The 22,571-nt window shown below is 40.3% G+C and overlaps 1 protein-coding gene across 1 annotated transcript in view; it reads left to right on the top strand.

The window, feature by feature from the left end:
• LOC104621237 (xaa-Pro dipeptidase-like) overlaps window positions 1-22,571 on the top strand; it is a gene marked incomplete at both ends in the record, with an annotated part of 81,836 nt that overhangs the window by 54,660 nt on the left and 4,605 nt on the right. Inside the window, 2 exons of the mRNA XM_010287665.1 lie at window positions 2,930-2,998; window positions 9,748-9,825. Coding sequence (XP_010285967.1) covers window positions 2,930-2,998; window positions 9,748-9,825 — 147 coding nt within the window. The remainder of the gene's footprint in view (window positions 1-2,929; window positions 2,999-9,747; window positions 9,826-22,571) is intronic.

Raw genomic sequence — 22,571 nt, 5'->3', positions numbered from 1 at the left:
GAAAGAGGTCCTTAACTTTCATTTCTGTGTTGGTTGCATTGAAAGCTCATGGTAAAGCATCCAGCACCAATATAAAACTGCCTAAACACACATATCCTCCAGTCAAAAAGACCAGGCAAAGTTCAAGATACAATACTGGCAATATATGTGGAGTGCCAGATTAAATTATATTCCACCCAACTATTTCAGACTTTATACTTTTGTATTACACTTTTGGGTAGAGATTCTTGCAGTGTGTAGACAGTGAAACCCTGGCGTGAAATCTAGTGGCAGAATCTGCCTTAGCTTCAGTGGAACCAGGATTTTAATTACAAAGTACAGTACTGCCAGCTTCTCTAATTCTATATATACATTTTTCAGCTATGAAAAGCCAGCATTTGCTATCAAAGGGATATGCAATCCTTCACTTAGATAGGAGATGTTATACAAGGATGTTGGCTGTCTCAACAGAAATGTTGGATTTTTTTTCCAACTCCAGAACATGTTTCTCATGAGTCATAGCCTAAAAAAGTGATGCAAGTAGCTTTACTAGCAGGAAACTCATTACCTGGCAAAGTTGTACTATCTTCAGCTCAGTCACATGAACAACCACTTCTTACTTACTCTTAAAAGAAAGTCTACAATGTTCGATGAAACAATCGGGTTCCTTTTTTAGAAAGCAGAAACAAAGTTCAGGCAAACAGCTGGATTATATGAATCACGTCTTAATTTATTTACTACTTTTTACTGCTAGGCGGGGAGCACTGCAAAAGTTGCATACTGTTACTTGGCTGCACAGTTTCATATAAATTGCAACCATGAATATGTAATCAATTGTCATATGGAAAAATAAACCCTGCTATCCCTGCATCACCGAGGAAAAGATGTTTACAACCTTCATTGTTTCATTTTTAAAGCTCTTTAGAAGGTTACTGAAAGTTGCTGCCTAGTGGAGGTAGTTTATTGAGTCATTTAAGGTAAAGGGTCTGTAAAATACACTGAAAGTTGCTTCCTAAAATGTAACTATACATCTAGAACAGTATAATGTATTATTGTGCACAGCGCTTGTGCGTGGTGTCTTACAGAGTAAACCTTGCCTGCAAGCATGCCAGGGAAGAGCAGATCTGTAACTTTGTTCCCACATGAAAGTCCATTTGGTGAAAAAAAAAAAAAGTCTGAGCGCAAATGACTGTTTAGGTGATAAATTTTATTAGCGCAATTTAGTGATAGCTCTGTTGAGCCCTCACCATGTCAGAGTTTCTCCTTAGCTTCTCTGTCATTTGAGCTTCTCTTTGCCATTACTGGTTTCTAGGGCAATACAAAGTTAGTATTTCTACCTTGTAAAACCACAGCATTTTGAGCAGAAAAGAGATCTTGTAAACTCCCTACTAAATCTCTAAATGTAGGCTTTTCTTTTTCTTTGTGTGATTAATTTGCATGTTTTGTTTTGTTTCTCTTTAAATACTGCCATTTTGTGTAATTTTTAAATCTGGTTTGGATTTACAAGCATGTAATGTATTTAATATCCTTCAAAGAATTTGAATTGTGTTCTGTGGATTGCTGCTGCTGAAGGACAAAATCACGACATCTCTATTCTTTGACTAGCACCATTATCACTCTGTGTTAATGAAATGATTTCAGTATTACAACAAATGAGTTTTTGAAATTCATTCCTTATTAAAGGGAATTGGATTGTAATTAGAGTGTATTTCAAAAAGAATAAAAGGATCCATGATATGTGCTTAGCTCTTAAAGCACCTAATCCTACATTAATTGTGCTTTGGGCACATCTGCCCTCAGGTGAAGGGGACTTTGACAGTGAAGATGAAAATGTTTTAATGCTTTTAAGGCCAAACAGCTCCTCCAGCAGGATGGCAGCGCAAGAGGAGGCCTGTTGGAGAGCACGGGGCTGCTCTTCTTTCCCTTTCCTGTCCCTCACACACACAAAAGCAAACAATGTTGTGTTGTAATGTTTTTTATAGCTTGTTGAGGACTGAGCCTAATGTTATCATATCTTGCTGTTGGGATTGAGTCTGTGTTAATTGGGGGGGTGGGGGGGTGGCGCAGGGGAAGATCATGGAGGTATTTAGGTACCACAATCTGAAACTGAGTAGCCTTATGTTTTCTCTGTGTCTGTTGTGCTACAGACAAGAAAACATGAGACCATCCATTCCAGCATGGACTGTGACACTAGCAGAAAGTGCCTGGCTTGACCTAATGGGAGAGCTCTGCTGGCTTGTCTGGAGGGGAGAGCATACAGCGTGGGCAGATGCGATTCAGGCTTCACACCTATGTAGGGTTCCTTAGCTCAGCTTTCAGCAGAGGCTACCAGTGAGGTGGTAAAACCGAGAGTGCTTCAGCTGAAATTATTTGAAAGAAGAGCTTTGCCCTGTCTGGCGAGTTCCTTCCCTGTGAAGGGTTGGTCGGACTTCACTTTTGTTGAATCTACACACCACAGACTGAAGGCAGCAGGGTTGTAAATACGGATCATGGATGTGATTTGTGTACCTGAAATGCAGCGAGAAGTGGTTTTCTCAACTCCACTTCGGACAGTTTGGCCAGCTTCGGCATTTAACTGTTTGTTAAACATGCTGTTTATTCTATGGTGAGACGCTAACTACCAACATTTGCCAACAGTAATTTGCCTTTCTATGTTGAATTGTTAAGGAAGACAGTTTGCCATTTGAAGTTACCAAGCTGCACTGGAGCCCTTTTTCTCTGCTGCAGAGTTGCTTAATGGGCTTTGTGGAAATTGCGTGACGCTCCGCAGGGCTGCTGAGCTGTGATGTGGGTGAATTTGCCTGCTCAGCTGAGCAGAAGTGGGCAGAGCACCTCGTCGGGGAGCTGAGGATTTGCACCAACACAGCTGTGCTCAAGCAAGACTTGCTTTTCTCCCTGTCTTGTGCTGGTTTTGAATATATTATTAATTACCACCTTCCTTTCTTTGCAGCCTGTTCCAGCACTACTGCTACACTCGAGGTGGCATGCGCCACACTTCGTACACTTGCATTTGTGGCAGGTAAGTCAATGGTTTATACTGAACTGCCGCAGTCTTTATGGTCAGTTTCCCACTGTATATTTGCAAAATTGTTCCTTTCAGGCACCTGATGTGTTTGCAAGTGCCACCAGAGTGAGTTTTGAACTGTTTCCTCTGGAGAAGCCAAAGAAAGGTGGCTAGCTCTGTGTCTTAAAGAAATAACTCAGTTACAGATTCTGCTGCACTCAAGAGATTCCCCAATGACTGCTGCTACTGCCAAGATCATGTTTATGCTCACATCTGTGCAGCAATTGGCTTTTTTATTAAATAGCATTACGGAGAAGGGCTTTAGAGCTATTCTCTGTTGCTCAAAAATACTCTCTTTGAAATACACCTTAAGTATTTCATATCATTCTCAAAATCCTTTGCCTTAAAGGTTAGGATGGGATTAAACTAATCTTTTTGGAATTTGGAAATTTTTTACTCTCTCTTTTTCTTGCTGAACTGCTACTGTTGAAGGTATTGTATTTGGGAAAGTATAAAAGATGTCCCTGCAGTTGTAGAAAGGCACATTTTTAATTTGCAGAATTTCAAGAAAATGGTGTAAGGTATGTGTTGAAGGACAGCTGTGTGCTTTGTGCAGAGATTAATCTTACTTAGTCAGAAGAATTAATCTAATCAGAGATATATGACAGATGAGGCATATATGTTGGTATATGTGTTCCACTTGTAGAACTGCTGCTACTCAGAAACATTTGCCCTACACTGAAGTCACATACACTGATAAAAAATAATTTTTACGTTAATGACAATAATGTTATATTGCTTTGGAGGTAATAAGGACAAATAGCATCTTCACTTCTTTTTGGTGTTTATGCAATTGCTTATTTGTAAATGCAACTTCCCAATTTATGTGCAAAATTGCAGTAGGAGCATGAGCAGTTTTACGGCAAATCGTGCGTCTAAATTGAAAAAGTTTCCTGTTTTAAGTAGCATCATATAACTTGAGAATTAACATCCCATTGAAATGAGACTCCATCTCTATGGTATTGTCACAGGCTGTGATGGTAAAATCAAGCTGTCTCTGTCCCATTACAGACTTCACGTTCACTTACAGTAAATCAGGACCCGTGCTGCAGGATCTGCTTTGGGTGCTAGAGAACATCAATGGCTTTGCTAAACCTATAGAAACGCCTGCCGTGTGCTTGTGTAGTTGGTCCTCGTGACCCCATGGGGACAGACTAAACTCTTCATAGGACTGAAAAACCCAGGACTTGCATTACATGACTCGGGGAACCCAGGAGGAGGAAAGCCCCAACAGTAGTTCAGAAGTGGGCGGTGACAGGACTTCCTGGTGTCCCGTCCCACCACGCTAGAAGGGCTTAGCAGGGCATGGGAGCGATGTTTGGGCTGCCTCTGAACCACTGGAGGATACATGGAGAAGGGCTGCCCTTGAAATGCAAGATCCTAACAATATCATGACTCACTGTTGTAGCTGGGAGCTGGCATTGTATCCTACCACTACAACTAAAAGCGCAGATAAACTTGTTGGAAAAAAAAAAAATGACATAAGATAGACTACAAAGGCCTTTGTCCATAAATTGCTGTATTCTGACTATGAGTGATGAAGTAAGAATGAATAATATTAACAGTTTTAAGCTAGGTCCTAATAAAATGAATATAAGTAGATCTATTTGATGAATTCAATTAACATAGTAATGGCAAAAATAATAGGCATTTTTTATTACCATGAAAATGTCATGCATTGTAAATATTCCACTTCACTACATTCATGATTAAAAATAGTTTTTGCAATTAGGATTTTTGAATAGTTTTTTTTTTTATTCTATTCAGGCTGAGTGTTATTGTTTCTCTGACACTTAAAACTGTGATATTTTGACAGGATCTTTCCTTTTTAGATTACAGGCCTGATAATATTTTCTGTAGAAGAGAATCATGCTTTTAAGTAAAAATCAAGTTTGTTACTCGGATTTTAGAAAAGATGGTCACTAAGCTGGAAATCAAGAGTAATCAATACTATATTTCAGTACAAAAATAAATCACTTTGCACATGTTGAGTGCATGCATTTGTTGCTGTCCCTGTCCAGGGTTAACACTCTTTTAGGAGATGGTAAATGAGTATTTGGTGTGACCAAAGTATTCGCTCGCATCTATTCACTCTCCAATCATTTGAGAATAACAACACACTTATATTAGTATTACAGGTTATCACATAACGAGGTTAGTCCTGTAGTTAGCAATACTTTCAAACACTGTCAACCTGTAAATGGTTTGAAGTGCAAACAGACGTCACGTAAGTGCAATTAAATGACAGTGGTAGTATTTGATAAACGTACTTGGATATATTTAGTGCTACAACGTGTTGACTTCTCAGTAGTGTTCAAATGCTAATGAAATACTCATTGTGGTGTCTTAGCATACCAAGTAGCCATTTTTACAAAGGGGAAAAAAGAGGTCAAGTTATGTGCACAGTGCGTCCTGGTGACCCTGGGATGGATGGCATCCACTGGTAACCAGGCACAGAAGCTTCCAGCTGGACTTAGGTGGAGGCATCGGTATCTCTGCAACCACCACAGAAGCCATGGTCAGCTGCTACTTGATACTGCAGCATCTTAGACTTAGCTTGGAATCTTCTTGACAGATGACTCCAGGCAGATGATGGCTCTCAGCAGATGACCACCAGTGATTAGGAGTAACATAGTGCAGTGAAAGGCCTTCCTCTGTCTGCGGATCACCATAAGTAAATATTTTTGGATAACATTAGGATACTTACTGAATCTGGTTTGGTTTTTTTCCTTCCTTTCTTTTCAACACAACTTTTTAAGATTTCATCTCTTAGATGAAAACGTGAAGAGAAGGCTGTTAGTGCTTCCTTCTGGATTGATTTTAGTATTTAAATTATGATGGAAATAGTTTGCTGGTTTGGTTGATGGTCTGTTGTTTTTTCTTTAGATGTTCTTAATGTAGAGCTAATAGCTGCACTTTTTGTAATGCTTGATGCTCAGCTTAGTCTTGTTCTTACAATATTGCTGACATTCCTTCTCTCTCTTCTAATCATTTGTTTTCAGGGTATTTTCTGATCTAAAATATATTTTGGGGACTTTTTTTTCCCTTTCCTAATAATCTGAATCTATTCCTAATGTTTGCATTCTCGGTGTTAATTTGCAGCTTTTCTGCTGCTTCCTGCAATTCTTTCTGTAACAAACACATCTTTGGTACCAGTTAAAGGCAAATTATTAAAGGAATAAAAATAGATACACAGAAATCTCTTGGAGAATTTTTCAAGCTGGCTGCCTGAAGGCAGACATCAGCATCCCCACGCGCGGTGGTTTTCCAAGGTGCTGACCTCCAGGAAGGCAGCGGAGCTGCTGGTGATCCTCACCTCACCACAGCGCTTCATTTTAAACCCCAACTTTGGTGGTCTAATGCCAGACCTTTCAACTGTTGCTCCTTGGGAAGAAAAGAAATAGCTTCTATAGGAAGGCTCATTTGCTTTGCCAGTGGCTGGGGGTTTTGTTTAAATTGTTTTGAAGCCACCTTGAAAGTCTAAATGAATCATTATGAATAACTTCTGGCTAGCTGTAGCATTTACCTTGCCGGGTACACATCAATTCTGTAGCATTGCTCCTGAAGCATCTTTCCTGCCTTCGTCTTGGGATGGTGGTAAAGATGCTTCCTGGGAGGAAGATTGGACTTGCAGCTCTTGGCAGGAACGGGCTGTTTTAATTGGGGTCAGTAGTGCATTTCTGAAGCAAGATCTCCCACTCGTCCCCAGCTGCAGGCCTTTGCTGAGAGCCGGGTACCAGTCCTGGAGTGCACATGCTGGATTTCTTTTGGGTGAAAAAGAGCTAGGAGAGCTTTCAGGAGCAGATCTGCTGTGCCTCGGTTGCTAATGGGTGTTCAGCCCTGGGGACCTGCCCAGAGCCAGTCCCAAGTGAGCAGACCTCCTCACCCCAATCACTTTGAACAGACAAAAAACCTGAAATGCATATGGTGTGCATATCTGGTCTTCAGCACCAACTGTGCTCGCTGTGGTATGATTCCATTTACGCGACGGAGCCAAGATGTGCATGACAGATAAGGAGTCTCAAATGCCAAGAAAGATTGTGTGCTGCTTAACGCTTCACAAACGGTGCTGAAAAACAGATTTTTCATGCATCTTCCATAACAGTTGGTGCCGAACCTTACAGAAATATTTTGTAAACTAAAACCTTTAAATTAAAACGTGCAAAAGAAATCCTTTTCTTTGTATTTGCAATGTCTATTGTTGAAAGCATTTCTGTAGTACTCAGATTTGAATATATGACTTGTTTATGCAGCTGGTATGGTATGTGGCACCGAGGGTGCCCGCGTAGGATGATAAGTAAACAAGCTATCTGCAAATACATTAGCATGGAGTCATGCCCTTAAGCTTCATGATAATTTTTTAAGAGTTGATCGTAAATATATGCATGTGCTATTTGCTTCCTCTGCTTTATCCCCATTTTTAGAGGGAGATAAGGAATAGTACCTGCAGCTGAAATCCTGACAAACTGCTCTGGAGCGTGTGTGTGAGCATGTGTGCACGTGCCAGGTGTGGGGTTTTAAAAATTTTTCTGTAAACACCAAGCATGTGGGGTCACAAACAGTGTCATGCATAGCACCAAGGTCATTCCCGTTGTTTCCAAGTGCCGCACCCCAAAAATTGTAACCCTCCACCTGGGAAGCAGTTCTTCAGGCAGGAGATGATGCTCTCGCCTGTCGTCATGCTGGTAGTCCAACGCAGGGGTAGGAGCAGTCTCTGCTGCTATCACCTGCACGTGAAAGGAGATGGCTGAGGCTGGAAACAGGGTTCCCACCGTACACGTCGCCAGGCACAGATGGCCCTTTTCTTTTGATTGCAGTCCATTGCCCTATTATAGATCTTTTTTTTAGACAGAACAAACTAAGTTTGAAAGTGGCCTGGTGTGGAAAACTGGAATTGTGGCCAGAAGGAACTATTCAACCGGTGCCCATCTCAGAAGGAAGCTCACGTCTGTCTGCATCCTGTGTGCAAGCTTTATGGGGCCGTTTTTAGTTACCTGCACAACAGCATTAGGTTCCCGAGTCAGACATCCAGGAACTAAAAAGCAGCCAGCTAGTAGCCGGTTGTAAAACTGTGCTTAAGCCATTGGCCCAGCATCACAGAACAAAACTGTTACACCCTTAATTCTGTGGCTTCAATTTTTCCCTTTGGAGTGTGTATAATTTTAAGAAATAACACTTTGTGTTAAAAAATCATTCCCATGATTCTGAGACATTGTCCTTCACTGCCTTATTACATAGTGATTTGTCTATGCTAAAAACTACTTAACAATAAAAACTTACTGCTTTCAGTGATCCAGCCCTTTAGATTGAGAGCCTTCAGAAACCTAAGGCAGCATCTACTTTCTCCTCCATAATCATTGCTTATGGAGTTATATCTGAATGACCAATTGTGTATTAAATATCTAATTAATCATAAGTGGTTAATGTATCTTGAAGGTAATCTCTTTTTGGATACTGTGCATGTTTACGGGTTTTGTAATTGCACATATCAGAAGTCTAATACGAGAAGTATGTGAAATGGCACATTTACTCCAGATACAACAAAAGATTCCTTGAAATTGAGCCACAGATTCCTTTCACCTAAGATATGAAGCTGTTCCACCATCACTACTTGAAAGAATCAAATTTGAGCAGAATGACCAATACATTTTTCATGAAAGGTGAGATACAGACTGGCAAGTTAGCTGGAGGGGTTGGAGAGATGTAGTAACCCTGTCCCAACACTTGTATTTTTGGATATGATATAATTCTTCTAGCTTTTTGAAGAGAAGAAGAGAGCATCTATCTGAGGAGAACAGTAAAAGAAAAAAAGGTAGAGCTTGAGATCTTTGCCAGTCTTTTAAGTGATGTTTGATAGACCAGGGGGAATATCAGTAGACAAGAGAGGATGCCAAAGCCAAATATAGGTTAGTGAATGGATCATGGAGCTTCAGAAGCGCAGAACAAGGGTCCATCCTGCTCTGGAGGTGTTTTATTCCTGTGAATCAGCAGTTTAGTCTGAAAGGTTTCCAGGAATAAAAATCTTTTCTTTGTAATGGGATTTTTTTAATAAGAGGTAAGAACGGAGCGACAGTTCTTGTGCCTGTTCTTGCTGCTGACATTGTATGCGGCACATGCTCCCTGAGCAGCGTGCAGTGTATCTGCTCCAGCAGAGATCACACGTGGCCGTGCCAGAGGTGAACTGGAGCTGTTTACTTGGATAAGTATGAAGCTGGATTTTTCCAGTCTCAGTGACTCCTAGAGAATTTCAAACAGGTTGGATTTTACTCCAGTTGAAGTTAGTTTTTTATGCCTCAGAATGTTTAACCGCAAACAGGGAAACATATCACTTAGTAATTAAAAAAATCCAGAAGGTAATAAATGGGTATAGGTTGAAAAATTACTCTTGCATAGTTGCTTCCGTAACACTGCCATGGATGTGGGAAGTATTTATATGAACTGCGCCAAGTTCCTTTTCCTTGCAGAAAGGTCATCTCTTGCAGCCAGAATAGCAAAATGCCTGTCTCATACCCGTTTCTCCTGAGCAAGCTGCAGGATATGCTATTACAGCCTACAAGAGAGCAGAGTGTATGGCAGTTCTCACACAGCTCCAATTTCGTGCTTAATATATTAATACACTGATGTTTACAGTGTTCCTTCTCATCTTGTGTGTGTTAATGTTTCTTCTTCCATTAATTCTGCTGAATTTTCTTTTTGCCTGTCAGTGGGGAGAACTCATCTGTTTTGCACTACGGCCATGCTGGAGCCCCAAATGACAAGACTATTGAAGACGGAGACTTGTGGTAAGTAAATGGTTAGAGTTCGTTTGATGTCTTTGTTACACTACTGCTGTTTCTGTACATGCATTGTATCTACTCTTGGACTTAAGTAGTAAAATGATAGCTGCATAATGATGAGAGTCTAAATCTTTAAAATAGCATATAATTTTGCATGCCAGACTAGTCTGGTTTCTTCCAAAGGTCCTGTATACCTACCATGCAGTTGAAGGGGAAAGGGAGATTGTTTTCAAATACTCCTGTGCCAAAGGCACTCAGAATTTAGTTTAAGAAATGGCTGTATTCTAAGTGCGAGGGCAGTTGCAAAAACTGGCATCTGAGTTTGCTCTTGAACCTCAGATACAACCCTCAGGTCTGATGGTGGGGCGGAGGGTTGAGAGCGCATTGGCTACTTTTAAAGAATTGCATCAGATTGCAATATGGATTAGATCTTCCAAATGTTTATGTGCACCCAGACACCTTGGTCTGAACGTAGACTTTCGAATGTGTGAGGAGATCAAACTCAGTTCAGGTTAGGCCAGGCTCCTTCTAGTTCTGTATTCTGCCAAAAATTTCTAAAAAGATTTTGCTTAGAGTTTAGCATTGCCATAATGCCATTGTAAATAGCATACGTTTTTCTCTACTTGTATTACGTGTCCACATGCTTTGCAGTATCACTGCAGGTAAAAGCAGCGTGAATGAAGGCACCAAATACAGTGCTATAAATTGAAAAACAAACCTAATTGTGTGGCATGTAGCATTGCAAAGTACAGCTTTTGTACTTCACCTGCTAAGACTATGGTCAAAAAGCCTGCATTTCTAAAAGTGCAGAACTAGTTTTGGAGGATTTAGTCACTGAGATTCAGCGGAGGGATCTGTATTAGGTTACTTCTGTAGCATGTGCAAGAAGGTGCAGGTATGTATTTTCACAGTTGAATGTAAAGGTGTGGAGTAAAGCAAATTAGTATTATCATAGATAAGCTCAAAAGCTAATATGGAAAACAAACAATCTCAGAAGTAAAAATGATGCCATGTTGGCTAATGTTCTGGGCGCATCTGCAGGTGCTGCAGGATTAACTTAGTGAATTACAGATAGGCCATTTCTTTTTAATACTGTAAAAACTTTTTTAAAAGCTTCTTGTACAATAGTTTATGTATTTTCTTCATCTGTGGTGAATAACTTACTAAACCCATCGAATACTAACGTTACTTTATTGCAGGACAATAGCTTTGACTTATGATCATACTGTATTTGAGCAGATAATATGCCATGAGGGTTTTTTGATCAGGCAGGACACACCAACACGATCCTGTGTCGGCTGTGGCATTCAATTGGATTTTCAAAAAAAAGTATGTAACCTACAGGAAATCTCAGCATATGTTACTGAGAGAAGATATGCCACACTGCATTGTGATGTCCTTGATTTAAATTTGAGGCCTTTAAATGGTGAGGTGAATAATATTACTGGGAGACCTCAGGGTGAAGGGTATATATAGGACCCTTTTACTTACAGTCTCCAAGGACAGTTTGCTGGATGGCTGAAGTCCTTCCTAAACTCCAAGAGCACATACCAAGACTCTTCACAAACTTTATATTTCCTGCTGTATTGTCAAAATCTTTAAAAAATGCTTGGGTTTTATTAGCCTCAGGTATCTGGATGTCAGAAAAGCATAATCTACCAAGTACGTTGATCACTTCAGCATTTCAGAATTACTGTACTGCAAGCCCACTTTGTAACCATCTCAACAAAGAGATTAAGGTTTAACGTAGTTTGAAATACCCTCTTGCTGAAACGGTCTGGTTGCATTTTTGTCTCGATGAGATAAAGTTTGTCAGTTGTAGATTTGCTTTAGCAAATAAGTGCTCCATGTGCACGAGCAGCCACCTGGGCTTCAGTCTCTGCCCTTGCCTCTCCCACTGGCTGATACTCATGTAGCGGTCAAACTACTCCACGTGATTTTCTTAGCACTTTTTTCAAGTGAGAGTAAAAAAATGATAAGAAAATGTAATTTCATTTGTAAAGAGGATTAAAAATACACTCATTTTCCACAGTTAAAAATAGTGTTTTGGAAAAAATACTTTAGCAGCATACAAATTATGACAAGGCACTACCTGGGTGGTTTTACTGTATGATTTTACAAATTAATAAATTGGGTGTAGGTGCACATGTATGTGCATACTGAACAGGTTATTAAAATGACAGTACGCTGATTTGTATGTGTATGTTAGAGTTCGTATATTTGGCTTGCAATTAAGCTTTTTAATAGCTACCGGGAGCCCTCTGTTGGATAATCGTAGGAAGCCCTGAACATAGGAAAAAAAGTAGCTTTACTTTTGGTGAAAAAGAGGTAGAAGTGTTTTAAGGATTATTTCTGCTTCTGCCAGTATTTTTCTATAAATCTAATTTAATGATTCCTATACTTGGAATTGGAAGATTGGGTACTTGATATGATTTTTACTAAATTATTCAGTAGAATTTCATGTCCTTTTCTTAACTTTATTTAGTGGTTATGAATAATATTCATGAGTTTTGCAGAAATGTGCTGCTTAGGCTTTTTATGTACAAAGCAGTGCAGTGCAGTGAAGTGTCAGTAAATAAGTCAACAAAGCACTTTAATATTCGAGAAAATACATTTGGAAAACTACTGCTTTGCTGCTTTGAAAGACTAGAGTGCATGCATTGTTTGCTCTTAAAAACGTAAGTTTACAAGGATTTGGTGGTATCAACAGGAGATCACAGGGAAAAATACTTGTGTTATTGCATTTTTAATTTTTTTTAAGACTTATTCTGACTTCTCCTTCAAAAACTGTGGCAGGTTTAGAACAGCCTGGTTTTATGATATTAATTTTTGAAAATTAATCTACATCAAATGGGTTTATTGCTTCTGTAAGAAACTGGTATGGAATTATATTGCATCGTAATGCACATTTTGCAGGTAGAGCTTATATGCTAGAAGATCTCGGTGCCAGACAAGGACTATAAAAACAGTATCTGACACTTCTTGTTAATCTGGACTGTCTTGCTAAGCAGGGCTGTCATCTTCAGTCTATTAAATACTACAAATAAAATAGCTAACACAAAGCATTTATGATTGACATAGAAATCAATGTTCTTAGCGAAGTTTAGGTATTTAGATGCATGCATTTAACTGATATTGATATTAAAAGTAAATATTGCAGTAACAGCAAGTCAGTGTTTTATATAAAAAAATCATGTGCTATAACATCTATGTGGTGAACATTCAGATTTTATGATCAATGTGGTCTAAACCAAACATTTTTCCTAAGCAAGTGTCTATTGTCTCCATGGTGAAAAAGATCATGCAGAAAAATGGAGAAGCTGACCACCCTTGTGAATCGCATCCCAGGCGCTTCACCCTTTCACTCGGTATTACCTTGAAATAAAATCTTCTACTCAGAATATTGCAAATCATAGCCTGCAGTGATGATGTATATGGTCAGGCTAATGTACAGGTACTGATTTTCTTCTGTCATCTTAAACCTGTGACAGCTTGGATTGAAACTGAGCCCTAGACTGAGGTTTACTGCCTCGTCTCAAGGTATTGCATTACTCATTGTGTGCCAAGGCACTGTTTCTGTAGTGAGGCTGTAACTACATTCTGTAATATGGAAAGTGGAGTCATAAGCAAAAGTGCTTGCTGTAGTTTGTAGTCTCCTGCCCTGTATATGTGAGGCTTCCACCAAGGCCAGAGCCAGAAAGTAACAACTAAATTTTCGAGGGGTTTTTGAGCCACCCTCCCAACCCCTGCAGTCCAGTTTAGATAACCAAAGGTCCCTCAGAGTTTGGTGCGGAGTAGAATGAAATTAAAAGTTGATACTCATGAAGAAAAAAAAGCAAATAAATTCAAGGAGCAGAGATGGAACTCCTGCTATGCATAAATCAAGAGCAAACGAGCATCTGGGGCTCCTGTCTATGAAACAGCATCTCCTGCATTCCTTGTTCTTCCTGGCCAAGTGTCTCGTGATCACTTGTTTGCACTGGGAGAGATTGGTTCAGTGGCCTAGAGAGCCCTCGTGGGAGATGGAAAACTCTGGTTTCAGCTCTGCTGAAATTGATCTCTGACTTTGCCTGGAACTTGCGACTTGACCCTGGGAAATAGCATCTCTGAAAACCTCAGTCAAAGCCAGTGTGTTTCTGTGGAAAGAGATGGTCTCAACAAATCAACGTCTGCCTCCTGAAAAAAAGGAAAGCATCTGCTTTCTTAAAAATGAAGGAACCAAATGGCCTTGGGTCCTCCCTTCTGTCTTCTGCCCCTGCCCTACCAGTGCTGCAGCGTGGGGCCGCACCATGGCTAACCGGGAAGGAGAAAACTGGCCATCAAAATAGATAGGGTGCAGCAGAGGAAGCCTGTGCCAGGGTAAATGTCTCTTCTCACCTTTGTGGTTTGGTGGTTTGTTGTAGGAACCATTGGAGGTGCTGAACCTGCAGTGTGTACTTTACACTTTGATTTTGAGAAGATGTTCAGGAAAATGATAGTTTATTGCATTCAATTTGCTGCCTAGCAGTTTGTGCAGCCTGCCTTTGTGGATTCCTGGCATTGCCGTGCACTGAAGGCACGTCGGGAGCTGATTGTTTTATTGCAGTTGATCAGCAGGGCTTCTGCAATGTTTGACAAATAGAAAATGCTTCTATGATCTTAAAATGAAGATTGATTCTTCATGATGAGGCTCAGACTTAAATAATAGAAATGTGAGAAAATAAGCCTGACCCCAGATGTCACTGAAATAGATACGGCTATTACCTGAGCTAGTTTTCTGCAGGTGTCACAAGTTGCAGGTCTTAGTCTTTTTATGGCATCTGACAGATGTGTCTCAGTGAAAGTTCAGCACTTAGTGAGCAACTTCTATGGGCAGGTTCACTGACCTTCAAGCACTTGATGACGTTTTGGAGGGTTAGTTGGTCCATTCTGTCTTTGCAAGGTACTGAAAATAATTGTCTATTCTGCTGAAGCACTTGGCATTTTTAACATTTTAAAATACCTTCCTAAGTCACAATGTTAACGAAGGTCTGGCAGATGCGTGGCACAGTCCTTCCCCATGCGTGAGCAGGTCCCTCGCCAGCGGAGCCCCGAGGCTGTGCTGCGTCTGCTCTGCGCACCCCAAGGAAGATGGGCACCTTGGTGCATCCACCTGCACATCCGGGGCCCGATCCAGCACAGGCAACTAACGGGGGATCCTAGTCCTCCCTGCAGTGAGAGCCAGAGTGTAGTTTATTAAGATGGTTTGGGTGAAACTATAAATAACGCGAGTACAGCATCAACTGCTTGTGAGGTACAGCGGACCTCAGAGAGAGAGGCCACTAACCTTGTATTCACAGTGGGCCTATCTATTATTTTAAAATAAAACCAACTTTAGACGTTCAAATGGAAGCAGGCTGGATCATCAGATGGTGTCTTTCATTTTCTTTGACTGTTTCTTTTAACACTCTCAGATGTAAGCTTGCTGATTTCAGTGAAAGCATTGGGAAGGGTACGGTGTCCTTGGTGAAGCAGGATGCTATCTGCTGCAAAAGCTCGCTGCTGTTTCCATGACCTGCTGGTGATGGCAGTAAAATGAGTTTTAACCTGCAAATAGTTTTACTGCATTCAGGGACCAGAATTTAAGTACTAGGGAAGTTTTGTTAGTGTCAGAAAATCAAACGCATCCTGTCATAAAAGTACAATCTTAGCATAATGCATCTATGTTGAATGTTTTAAATACGTCTTGGTTATATTAACAGGTATTGTTATTTGCTTAGCCAAAAAGTATAGCTGGGGATATGGAAAGCGATCTAGTGTTGCAAAAAGACTTTATCAGAATAATTTAACTCTGCAGGAATATTTTTGTTACTATTTCTTTCCTTAATTTCCTAATACAAATGGAAGGCATCAGAATAATATTGACACCAGGGGGCACTAAAATAAGTGCTCTCTGGAAGGAGATGATGATTGTCCCATGTTTTGATGTTTGTTTGGTTGTTGTCCCATGTTTTTGTTTTGGCAATGTGTTGTACTTGCCAGAGCAAAGGCACAGCAGCCTTCCAGGAGCATTGCCTTTATGTGTATAACGTGCATTCCACTCAAATTGTGTTAAACTTGCATTTGTTTCCTTCCATTTAGCACCTGCATGTAACCTTTTAATAAATTTTCTATTATTATAGCTTCTGGTGCTGTCAAAAGATTTATTTAGCTTCTAGTGCTCCTCTTCTTGTCATTTCAGAGGCTTTGGTCATCATAGGGAATTTTTCTACCTGCAAGTACAGGTAGTTGCAAAAAGTTGTTCTGGATGAAACAGAGGGAAGTTTTCAGGGCTTTTTATTTTGTAGTTACTCAAAAGAGACGAAGGACAGTTTTCAGGATTCCTGGAGATGTTGGTCACTCCAAGGTGCATGAAGAATATTGCAAAAGAAAGTTGCTTATTGCAAGAACTGGTCAGATTCAGTTGTTCATGGTTATTCATGAAGGCTTAAGCTTTCTATGAAGTAAAATAGAAGTTACTGTGCTAATTTTATTTCTTTCATCTAAAAGCATAATATATGGGTTTCTATAATCAAAAGATTTGTCACTTTTCTGTATAAGCTATGTGCGCTTTTATATATACACACAATATGCATATGCAGTATACATATTGCATTGAAACTATATCAGCATATTTATGTTAATCTTATACAGTGTTATTTGTAGAAAATACACTATACTCTGTTTTCAAGAGTGAGTAAGTGTATACTACAAAGGACTTTTTATGACTACTGAGCAGCTATCATTCATTTCAGGAAAATACTGAGAAGACTTTCAGTAAGTCAACTAAAAGACTTAGGTGAACTTGAAAAAAGTATACTACAGAAGATGACAGGAGTTTGCTGTGACTCTTTTCCAAACTCTTTTTTGGCATTTACACTGTATTTTATCAAGTTTTACAATACTAATGCCAACCTATAAACCAAAATTCATTTGTCCAGGTGGGGGCAATGTTGCATTAAAAAGCAGGAACTGACTGATCTTTTTGCATCAGATAATAGACGTCCTCCCTTTTCCACCCCAAGTACTTCATTATCTGCTATTAAAACAATTTATCCTACGGAACAAAATACTGTATTTATTACTTCTTGAAAGCACTGCTTTTAAGATCCCAGGATATTAATGTGTCAGATGTAAATGCTCAACTATTTTATGTGGGTGAGACTAGTATTTTCATTTGGTCTTGTGCGTTTTTTATGCATTTTGAAGTTTGGTGCTGTAATAATATGCAAAAATTATGGTTAGCTTTAACCTTTCAGTCTGCAGTTTTGAAACAACTTGTTGTTAGTTATGGTTTTGTTTCTAATAATAATACGAAGTACATTGCTACTACTTACTGGTTGATTGCAAAATCGACTGGCTGTCCATTTCTGAAATAATTCCTTTGGCTTGATTCCTCTGGTTTGATTAATATTTACTATTTTCATCAAGTGTAGGTATTTTTCCTTTTGTTGTACCTATAAATGATATTAATTTTATGCTAATCTGGAAAAATTGGATTTGATTAAAAATAGAAAAATATATGTTCTAGAATTAACAATAATTTTGTTCTAATTGAATATGTGTATAAGTCTTTTAACCAAAGCAGAGGTCGTGAAGTATTAATAGCATGTTTGCTGTAACAAATTTCAGCTTTCCTTTAAGTGCTGTGTTATGGTCTGCATCTTACTTTTATGCCTTCCACACATTATAGTGTATGTGAAATGTCTTTTTAATTGTCACCTGTAAATGAGTTTTATCTGTCATAGTTTTAGATTAGCATTCCCAGCGTAGTCTGAAAAAACCTGAGGGCATGAAGTTGCTTTGGCTGCCGTTGGACTGATTTGACTAGGGTGTTTGTCTCTTTAAATTAAACAAGCAGGGTAAAACCTAGTATATTTTTAAAAGCTGTTGATTTAATATTGATTATTTACAAATACTGTTCAGTGTAATCCACTTTTTGCAGTGGTCTTTGTTAATACAGATACATGTAAAGTATGTTGGAAGTACTCGTGATGGATGTTGCTTATCTTGGAGGGATTTCAGTAGCAAAATCTTCCTCTTTGCTCTTGATGTGGGGAACTCAATTGTGTAGGACAAAGTACAATTTTCAGGGGAATTTGCCTGGCTTTTAAACCACTGCATGGCTCAGAGGGAAGGTGCAGTTAGTCTCCAACACACCCTTTCTGTATCCCTCCTGAACCAGGTGTAATTCCCAGTCCCTGTGTCCAAGTGCAGCGTGGGGTCTTCTGTTGTGCCTGTTCAGAGAACCACTTGTTACCCCATGATGGAGCACAGTCTTGCAGAGCTGGGGCCTCGGGAGGAGTCCTTGTAGTGTAATACTGCTCCACATCTAGGCTGAGCCAATTTAGGTCTTTAAGGCAAGAAATTTCTGATTTCAGTTGTACGTTGCAGTACTACACTTTTGGCTTGAGGTGCTGCCATGAAGAGCAGGTATTTCTTCCAAATAGGAAAAAAATGTTCTTACTGGCAAAATAGCATGCTTAGCTAGGGAATGGGCAGCCTTCTTTTCTGAAATAGTAGTTGCTGCCTGCATTACTGTGCACTTGGCTTGAACATTTGGATCTGTCTGTGGAAAGGCTAGCAGCTGTCTTGTGTGTTTTTGCATTCAGTTGTCATCTTCTGTAGAGTACTCTGAAACCCCTGTCTGGTGGATTCCATTTGAGAACTAATAATTTGAAGTCTGCTTGAACTATAGGATGTCTAAAAAATAAACAAACCTGTACCACCGGACACTGGCCCAATTTTCATCATGGAAAAAAATTGGAAGCATTAAACTTTTACTTACATGGACAGATGCCTCTGTGTGTGAGAGTGCGCACATACACACATAAGAAAACTTGACAGTATTTACAGTAAAAATCAAGAAGTAAGGTCTGACACTTTACCTACTCCTGTGATCTCTGGTGGTTGTTTGTCCAGGCTGGGGAACACAAGTCAGCATGTCCAAAAACAGCTGCTGAAAGCTAAGACTCTTAAGTCTAAATGTTAGCACCTAAGAATGGTGGCCCACATTAGAAGTATCAAACTTCTACAATTCACCTTTAGGAGTACTTTCCACTTCTCAGTAGACATCTAGAAATTGAGTGTTTTAGTTAACTGCAAAATTTTTTAACTTGAAAATGTAGCTGTGGTGGTGTTACCCTCTGCTGGTATCTCATATTCTGGTGAGACGCTGATGAGGTTTGCCCTCGTGGGTTTGACTGGGAAGTACTCGGCTGCCGATACTGGTTTCTCCTTGCACGCTCCCTCCTCTTCCCTGCAGCTCTGACATCCTTGCTCCTTGTTTGAGCAAGTCAGCCAGAGCCGTGAATGCCCCAGATACTGCCTTTCCAATGGGGAGGCTCCTAACGGATGGAAACTGGCCAAGGCTTTGGGTTTGCCGCCATCTCTGTTAGGTTCACTTTTCAGCAAAGGATTGTCTCTGCTAAAGAGAGTACTGTTGCTTATTAAATGTGCCAGTTAAAAATGGATAATAATTAGGATAATAAAGCCAGGAAAAAATCACCCACTCAGCAAAAAGACAAGTCAAACAGGTAACCCTTTTGTCAGAACCTCACCTGAGACTTTTCCTGATCTCTGGCGTATTGCCTGCGTGCGTCTAGCAGAGGTGTTAAGCGGGCAGTACTGGCACTTTTCCTTCTGCATCTTGAGGAGCCTCTATTGCTGCTGCCTCCTCCTAACCCAGCAATACCAGCTTGGAGTTCCCGATGCTTTATTTATATGCAGTACTTCTGTGTTAGAGACGTTCCTCTACTTAGCAGAAACACTAGGAGATGGCACTCGGGGGCGAATGTAGCTGTGAACGAGCTAATCAAAAGGTTTTTGTCTCTTTGCTCTGGCTAACATTTTTAGTAATACGAACTGCATGGGGGTGGAAGAGGGGTGATACTTTATCAGGGAAATTAACTTATTTAGTGCAGACGCTTAAGGCTGTTGTCTTGGATTTCTTCAAGAGATAAATACTATAAGCAAGGGACTCCTTAACCTGTGTGTGAAAATTAGCACATAAGATCTTACTAGAATACACGGGTGTTTAGTGAACCAACTCTTACATCCAGCTCATTTGGTGAATTCAGCGAGACTGAGATTTCATATCCTGTGAGATAAATGGATCTGAGGTTCCTCGCTCAGCTCAAGCCATTGTGAGAGAGGGCACTCCCACACACTGTTGCTGGTTGAGGAAAGCATTTTTTCTCAGCAGTGGGGCTGGAGCAGGAGGCTGGAGAGGGAGGGCACACCTTCCCTGTGGCAGTGGGGCAGCGCAGGGCACGCCCACCTACTGCTGCTCATCTCTGCATCATGCTGCTGCCGTGCTTCTGGGAGCCCTTGCCTCTCTGTCTTTTGTAGTGAGAGGAAACCCTGGGCAGTGCAGGGCACGAACACCTGGAGAAGGCTTTATTGTTTGGTTGCACTCTTTTTTCTTTTTTCTTTTTTCTTTTTTCTTTTTTCTTTTTTGTTTTTGTTTTTTAATCCAGACAGCTCAGACTTTTGTATATTCTTGCTACAGCCACTGAAGTCTCTGTAGTTGGCGTTGTAGAGGTACAGGCATGCAATCCTCTCTCCTTCAAAATTCAATGGAGACAGGTTGGTGTTTTTCCTCGTTTTTCCTCCTCTTCCTGTCTGAGGGAAGCTTAGTGCCATATCTTGTCATAATCTGTGAGAGAAGGTTGAGATGAGCCTCTATTATCTAGCATAGCCTGGGAAAGCCTTAAATGAGACAGTGCTACGAGAGGAGCAAAGATGAGAAAGTCATGGAGAAGGTAGGCAAGATGAAAAAACACGGTTGAGGACAAACACAAAAAATATGGAGCCACGTAGTCATGTAGACTGCAGCTAGATGAAGAATAGTCATGTAGCTGTTTTGTGTCTCTGTAATTGCATTTCCTGTGTGGGCTACAGCATCTTTTTTTGAACAGGAGGCTTAAACAAAAACTTAGTGTTTTCTTGTGATTATCCAGAACCTCATCTCCTACACAAAAAATATTCTCTAGCATTTTTCTAAGGTTACTCTTGACTCCAGGGGTGCTGACAACAAAAAGCTGGCCTTAAATCAGGGAGCTGAGCCTGGCTTCAGGACAGAGCCAGTTCATGCTCTCTCTGTACCATGTCAGATGGAAGCTGGTCACAGCAGGGCACCTCTTAAAAAAAAAAACAACACACACACACACACACAAAAACCCCACAAAAAACCAAACAAACAACCACAAAAACCAAAAACCTTCCTGAGCGTGATAGGTCTTTATGCTATACTGTTCCAGTTCTCTGTTGGGGTTTGCGATGTTATCTCATTCAGTGTTGCTTTTTAAATTGATAACTCTTGGCTAGTCAGGATGCAAGTGGATTAAAAAGTGTTTGTCACTTAACTCTCCATTTTCTTACTTGTGGTATCATTTACTATAATTCATTCTTGTGGCCTACTATTAAACCACCCTATTTCCAAATCACTTGGCACGTTTCCAAAGATGTATCTCGGAGACATGCTGATACCTAGTTCCCCTAATCTTGAAATGGCCTTAGAAGTGTGTAACCAAACAAATGGCTGGGTTTTGTTAGTGCGTGAATACTTGAAGATTTAATTGCTGCATGAAGTCTAAAGCACAGAGTGCTCCCTGTGAACTCGGAGCAGAGTACGGCAAGATCACACAGAATAAAATCTCCAGCTGGGGATGACTTGCTGTTATCGCAATAAGAGGAGGAAAAGGTTGTGTGTACCTTTATTCCTGTTGTCCTAGGACTGGGCTGGCACCAGTTCCTCTGTGTGGCTGCTCATAGGTATGTTGGTTAATAATGGCTCAAAACCCTAAAACCTCAGTAAACGTCGCTGAGTAAAGTGCATCAGTATTCATACCTGTTTACCTTTAACCTGAGGTACGAGGAGGGCACGGTAAGATACGACAATATCAGTTTTCTAATCGCTGGTCTTGCAAACCCACTCGGGGGAAGGGAGGGTTTTGTCCTGAGAACAGAAGCTGGGGTTCAGGGTTGCAGGTGGGTGACACTCAGTACGATCCCATGCCAGGGTGCGTTGCACTGGCAGGAAATCCACCTGGGTTTTACCGCAGTAATCGCTCTGCAACGCTAGCAACTGCAGAGAACAGAGAGAACAATTTGAACAGAAGAGCACAATTTGTAAAATTGTGAACAATTTGTTTTTATAACTATTGTGGGGACATCCCGTTCTGAGTCTACAGACCAAGCGGATCTGTAGAGCAGGAAGGTGACAGCATTACGTGTTAGCTGGTGGGAGTAGCTGTAAGCTTCCTGAGAAATGCCTGCAAGAGCTTGTCTTTGGGTTGGGTTGGTAGTTGGACCATAACAATTTATACACATGGCTCAGATATCCCAAATAAAGTATTGCTTCCCATTGTGATATTGGCCATAATTTGCTTCATTGCCTGGCAGCCTCAAATTATTTGACAATAAAAGTGTCAGCAAGCCTATAAAAGTAAAACACATGCTTAGTGGAAGATGATGCTTTATTTTAAAAAAAAAGGGTATATAGTGACTTTATAAAGAAAAGAACCATGGCCATTTATAGTCCACAGTTTTCAAATCTAAAGTGTTACGCAAAGTGTTTGTGATGCTTCACAGTCAGAGATTAAGAAAGCTAAAATCAATACCAAAATGTGTATTATTTCTCTGGGCTTGAAAGCCAAAACTGTATCTATAAATTTGTATTTTGTGGTGCCAATATTCTGTGAAAGTAACACAGCCACATCTTACTCATCCGTATTGTTTTAGAGGAACAGGAG

Source organism: Phaethon lepturus, unplaced genomic scaffold (genome assembly GCF_000687285.1).
Source record: "Phaethon lepturus isolate BGI_N335 unplaced genomic scaffold, ASM68728v1 scaffold11565, whole genome shotgun sequence".
Taxonomy (NCBI): domain Eukaryota; kingdom Metazoa; phylum Chordata; class Aves; order Phaethontiformes; family Phaethontidae; genus Phaethon; species Phaethon lepturus.
Note: the sequence above shows the minus strand (reverse complement) of the source record. Positions and strands in the feature narration are given on the sequence as shown.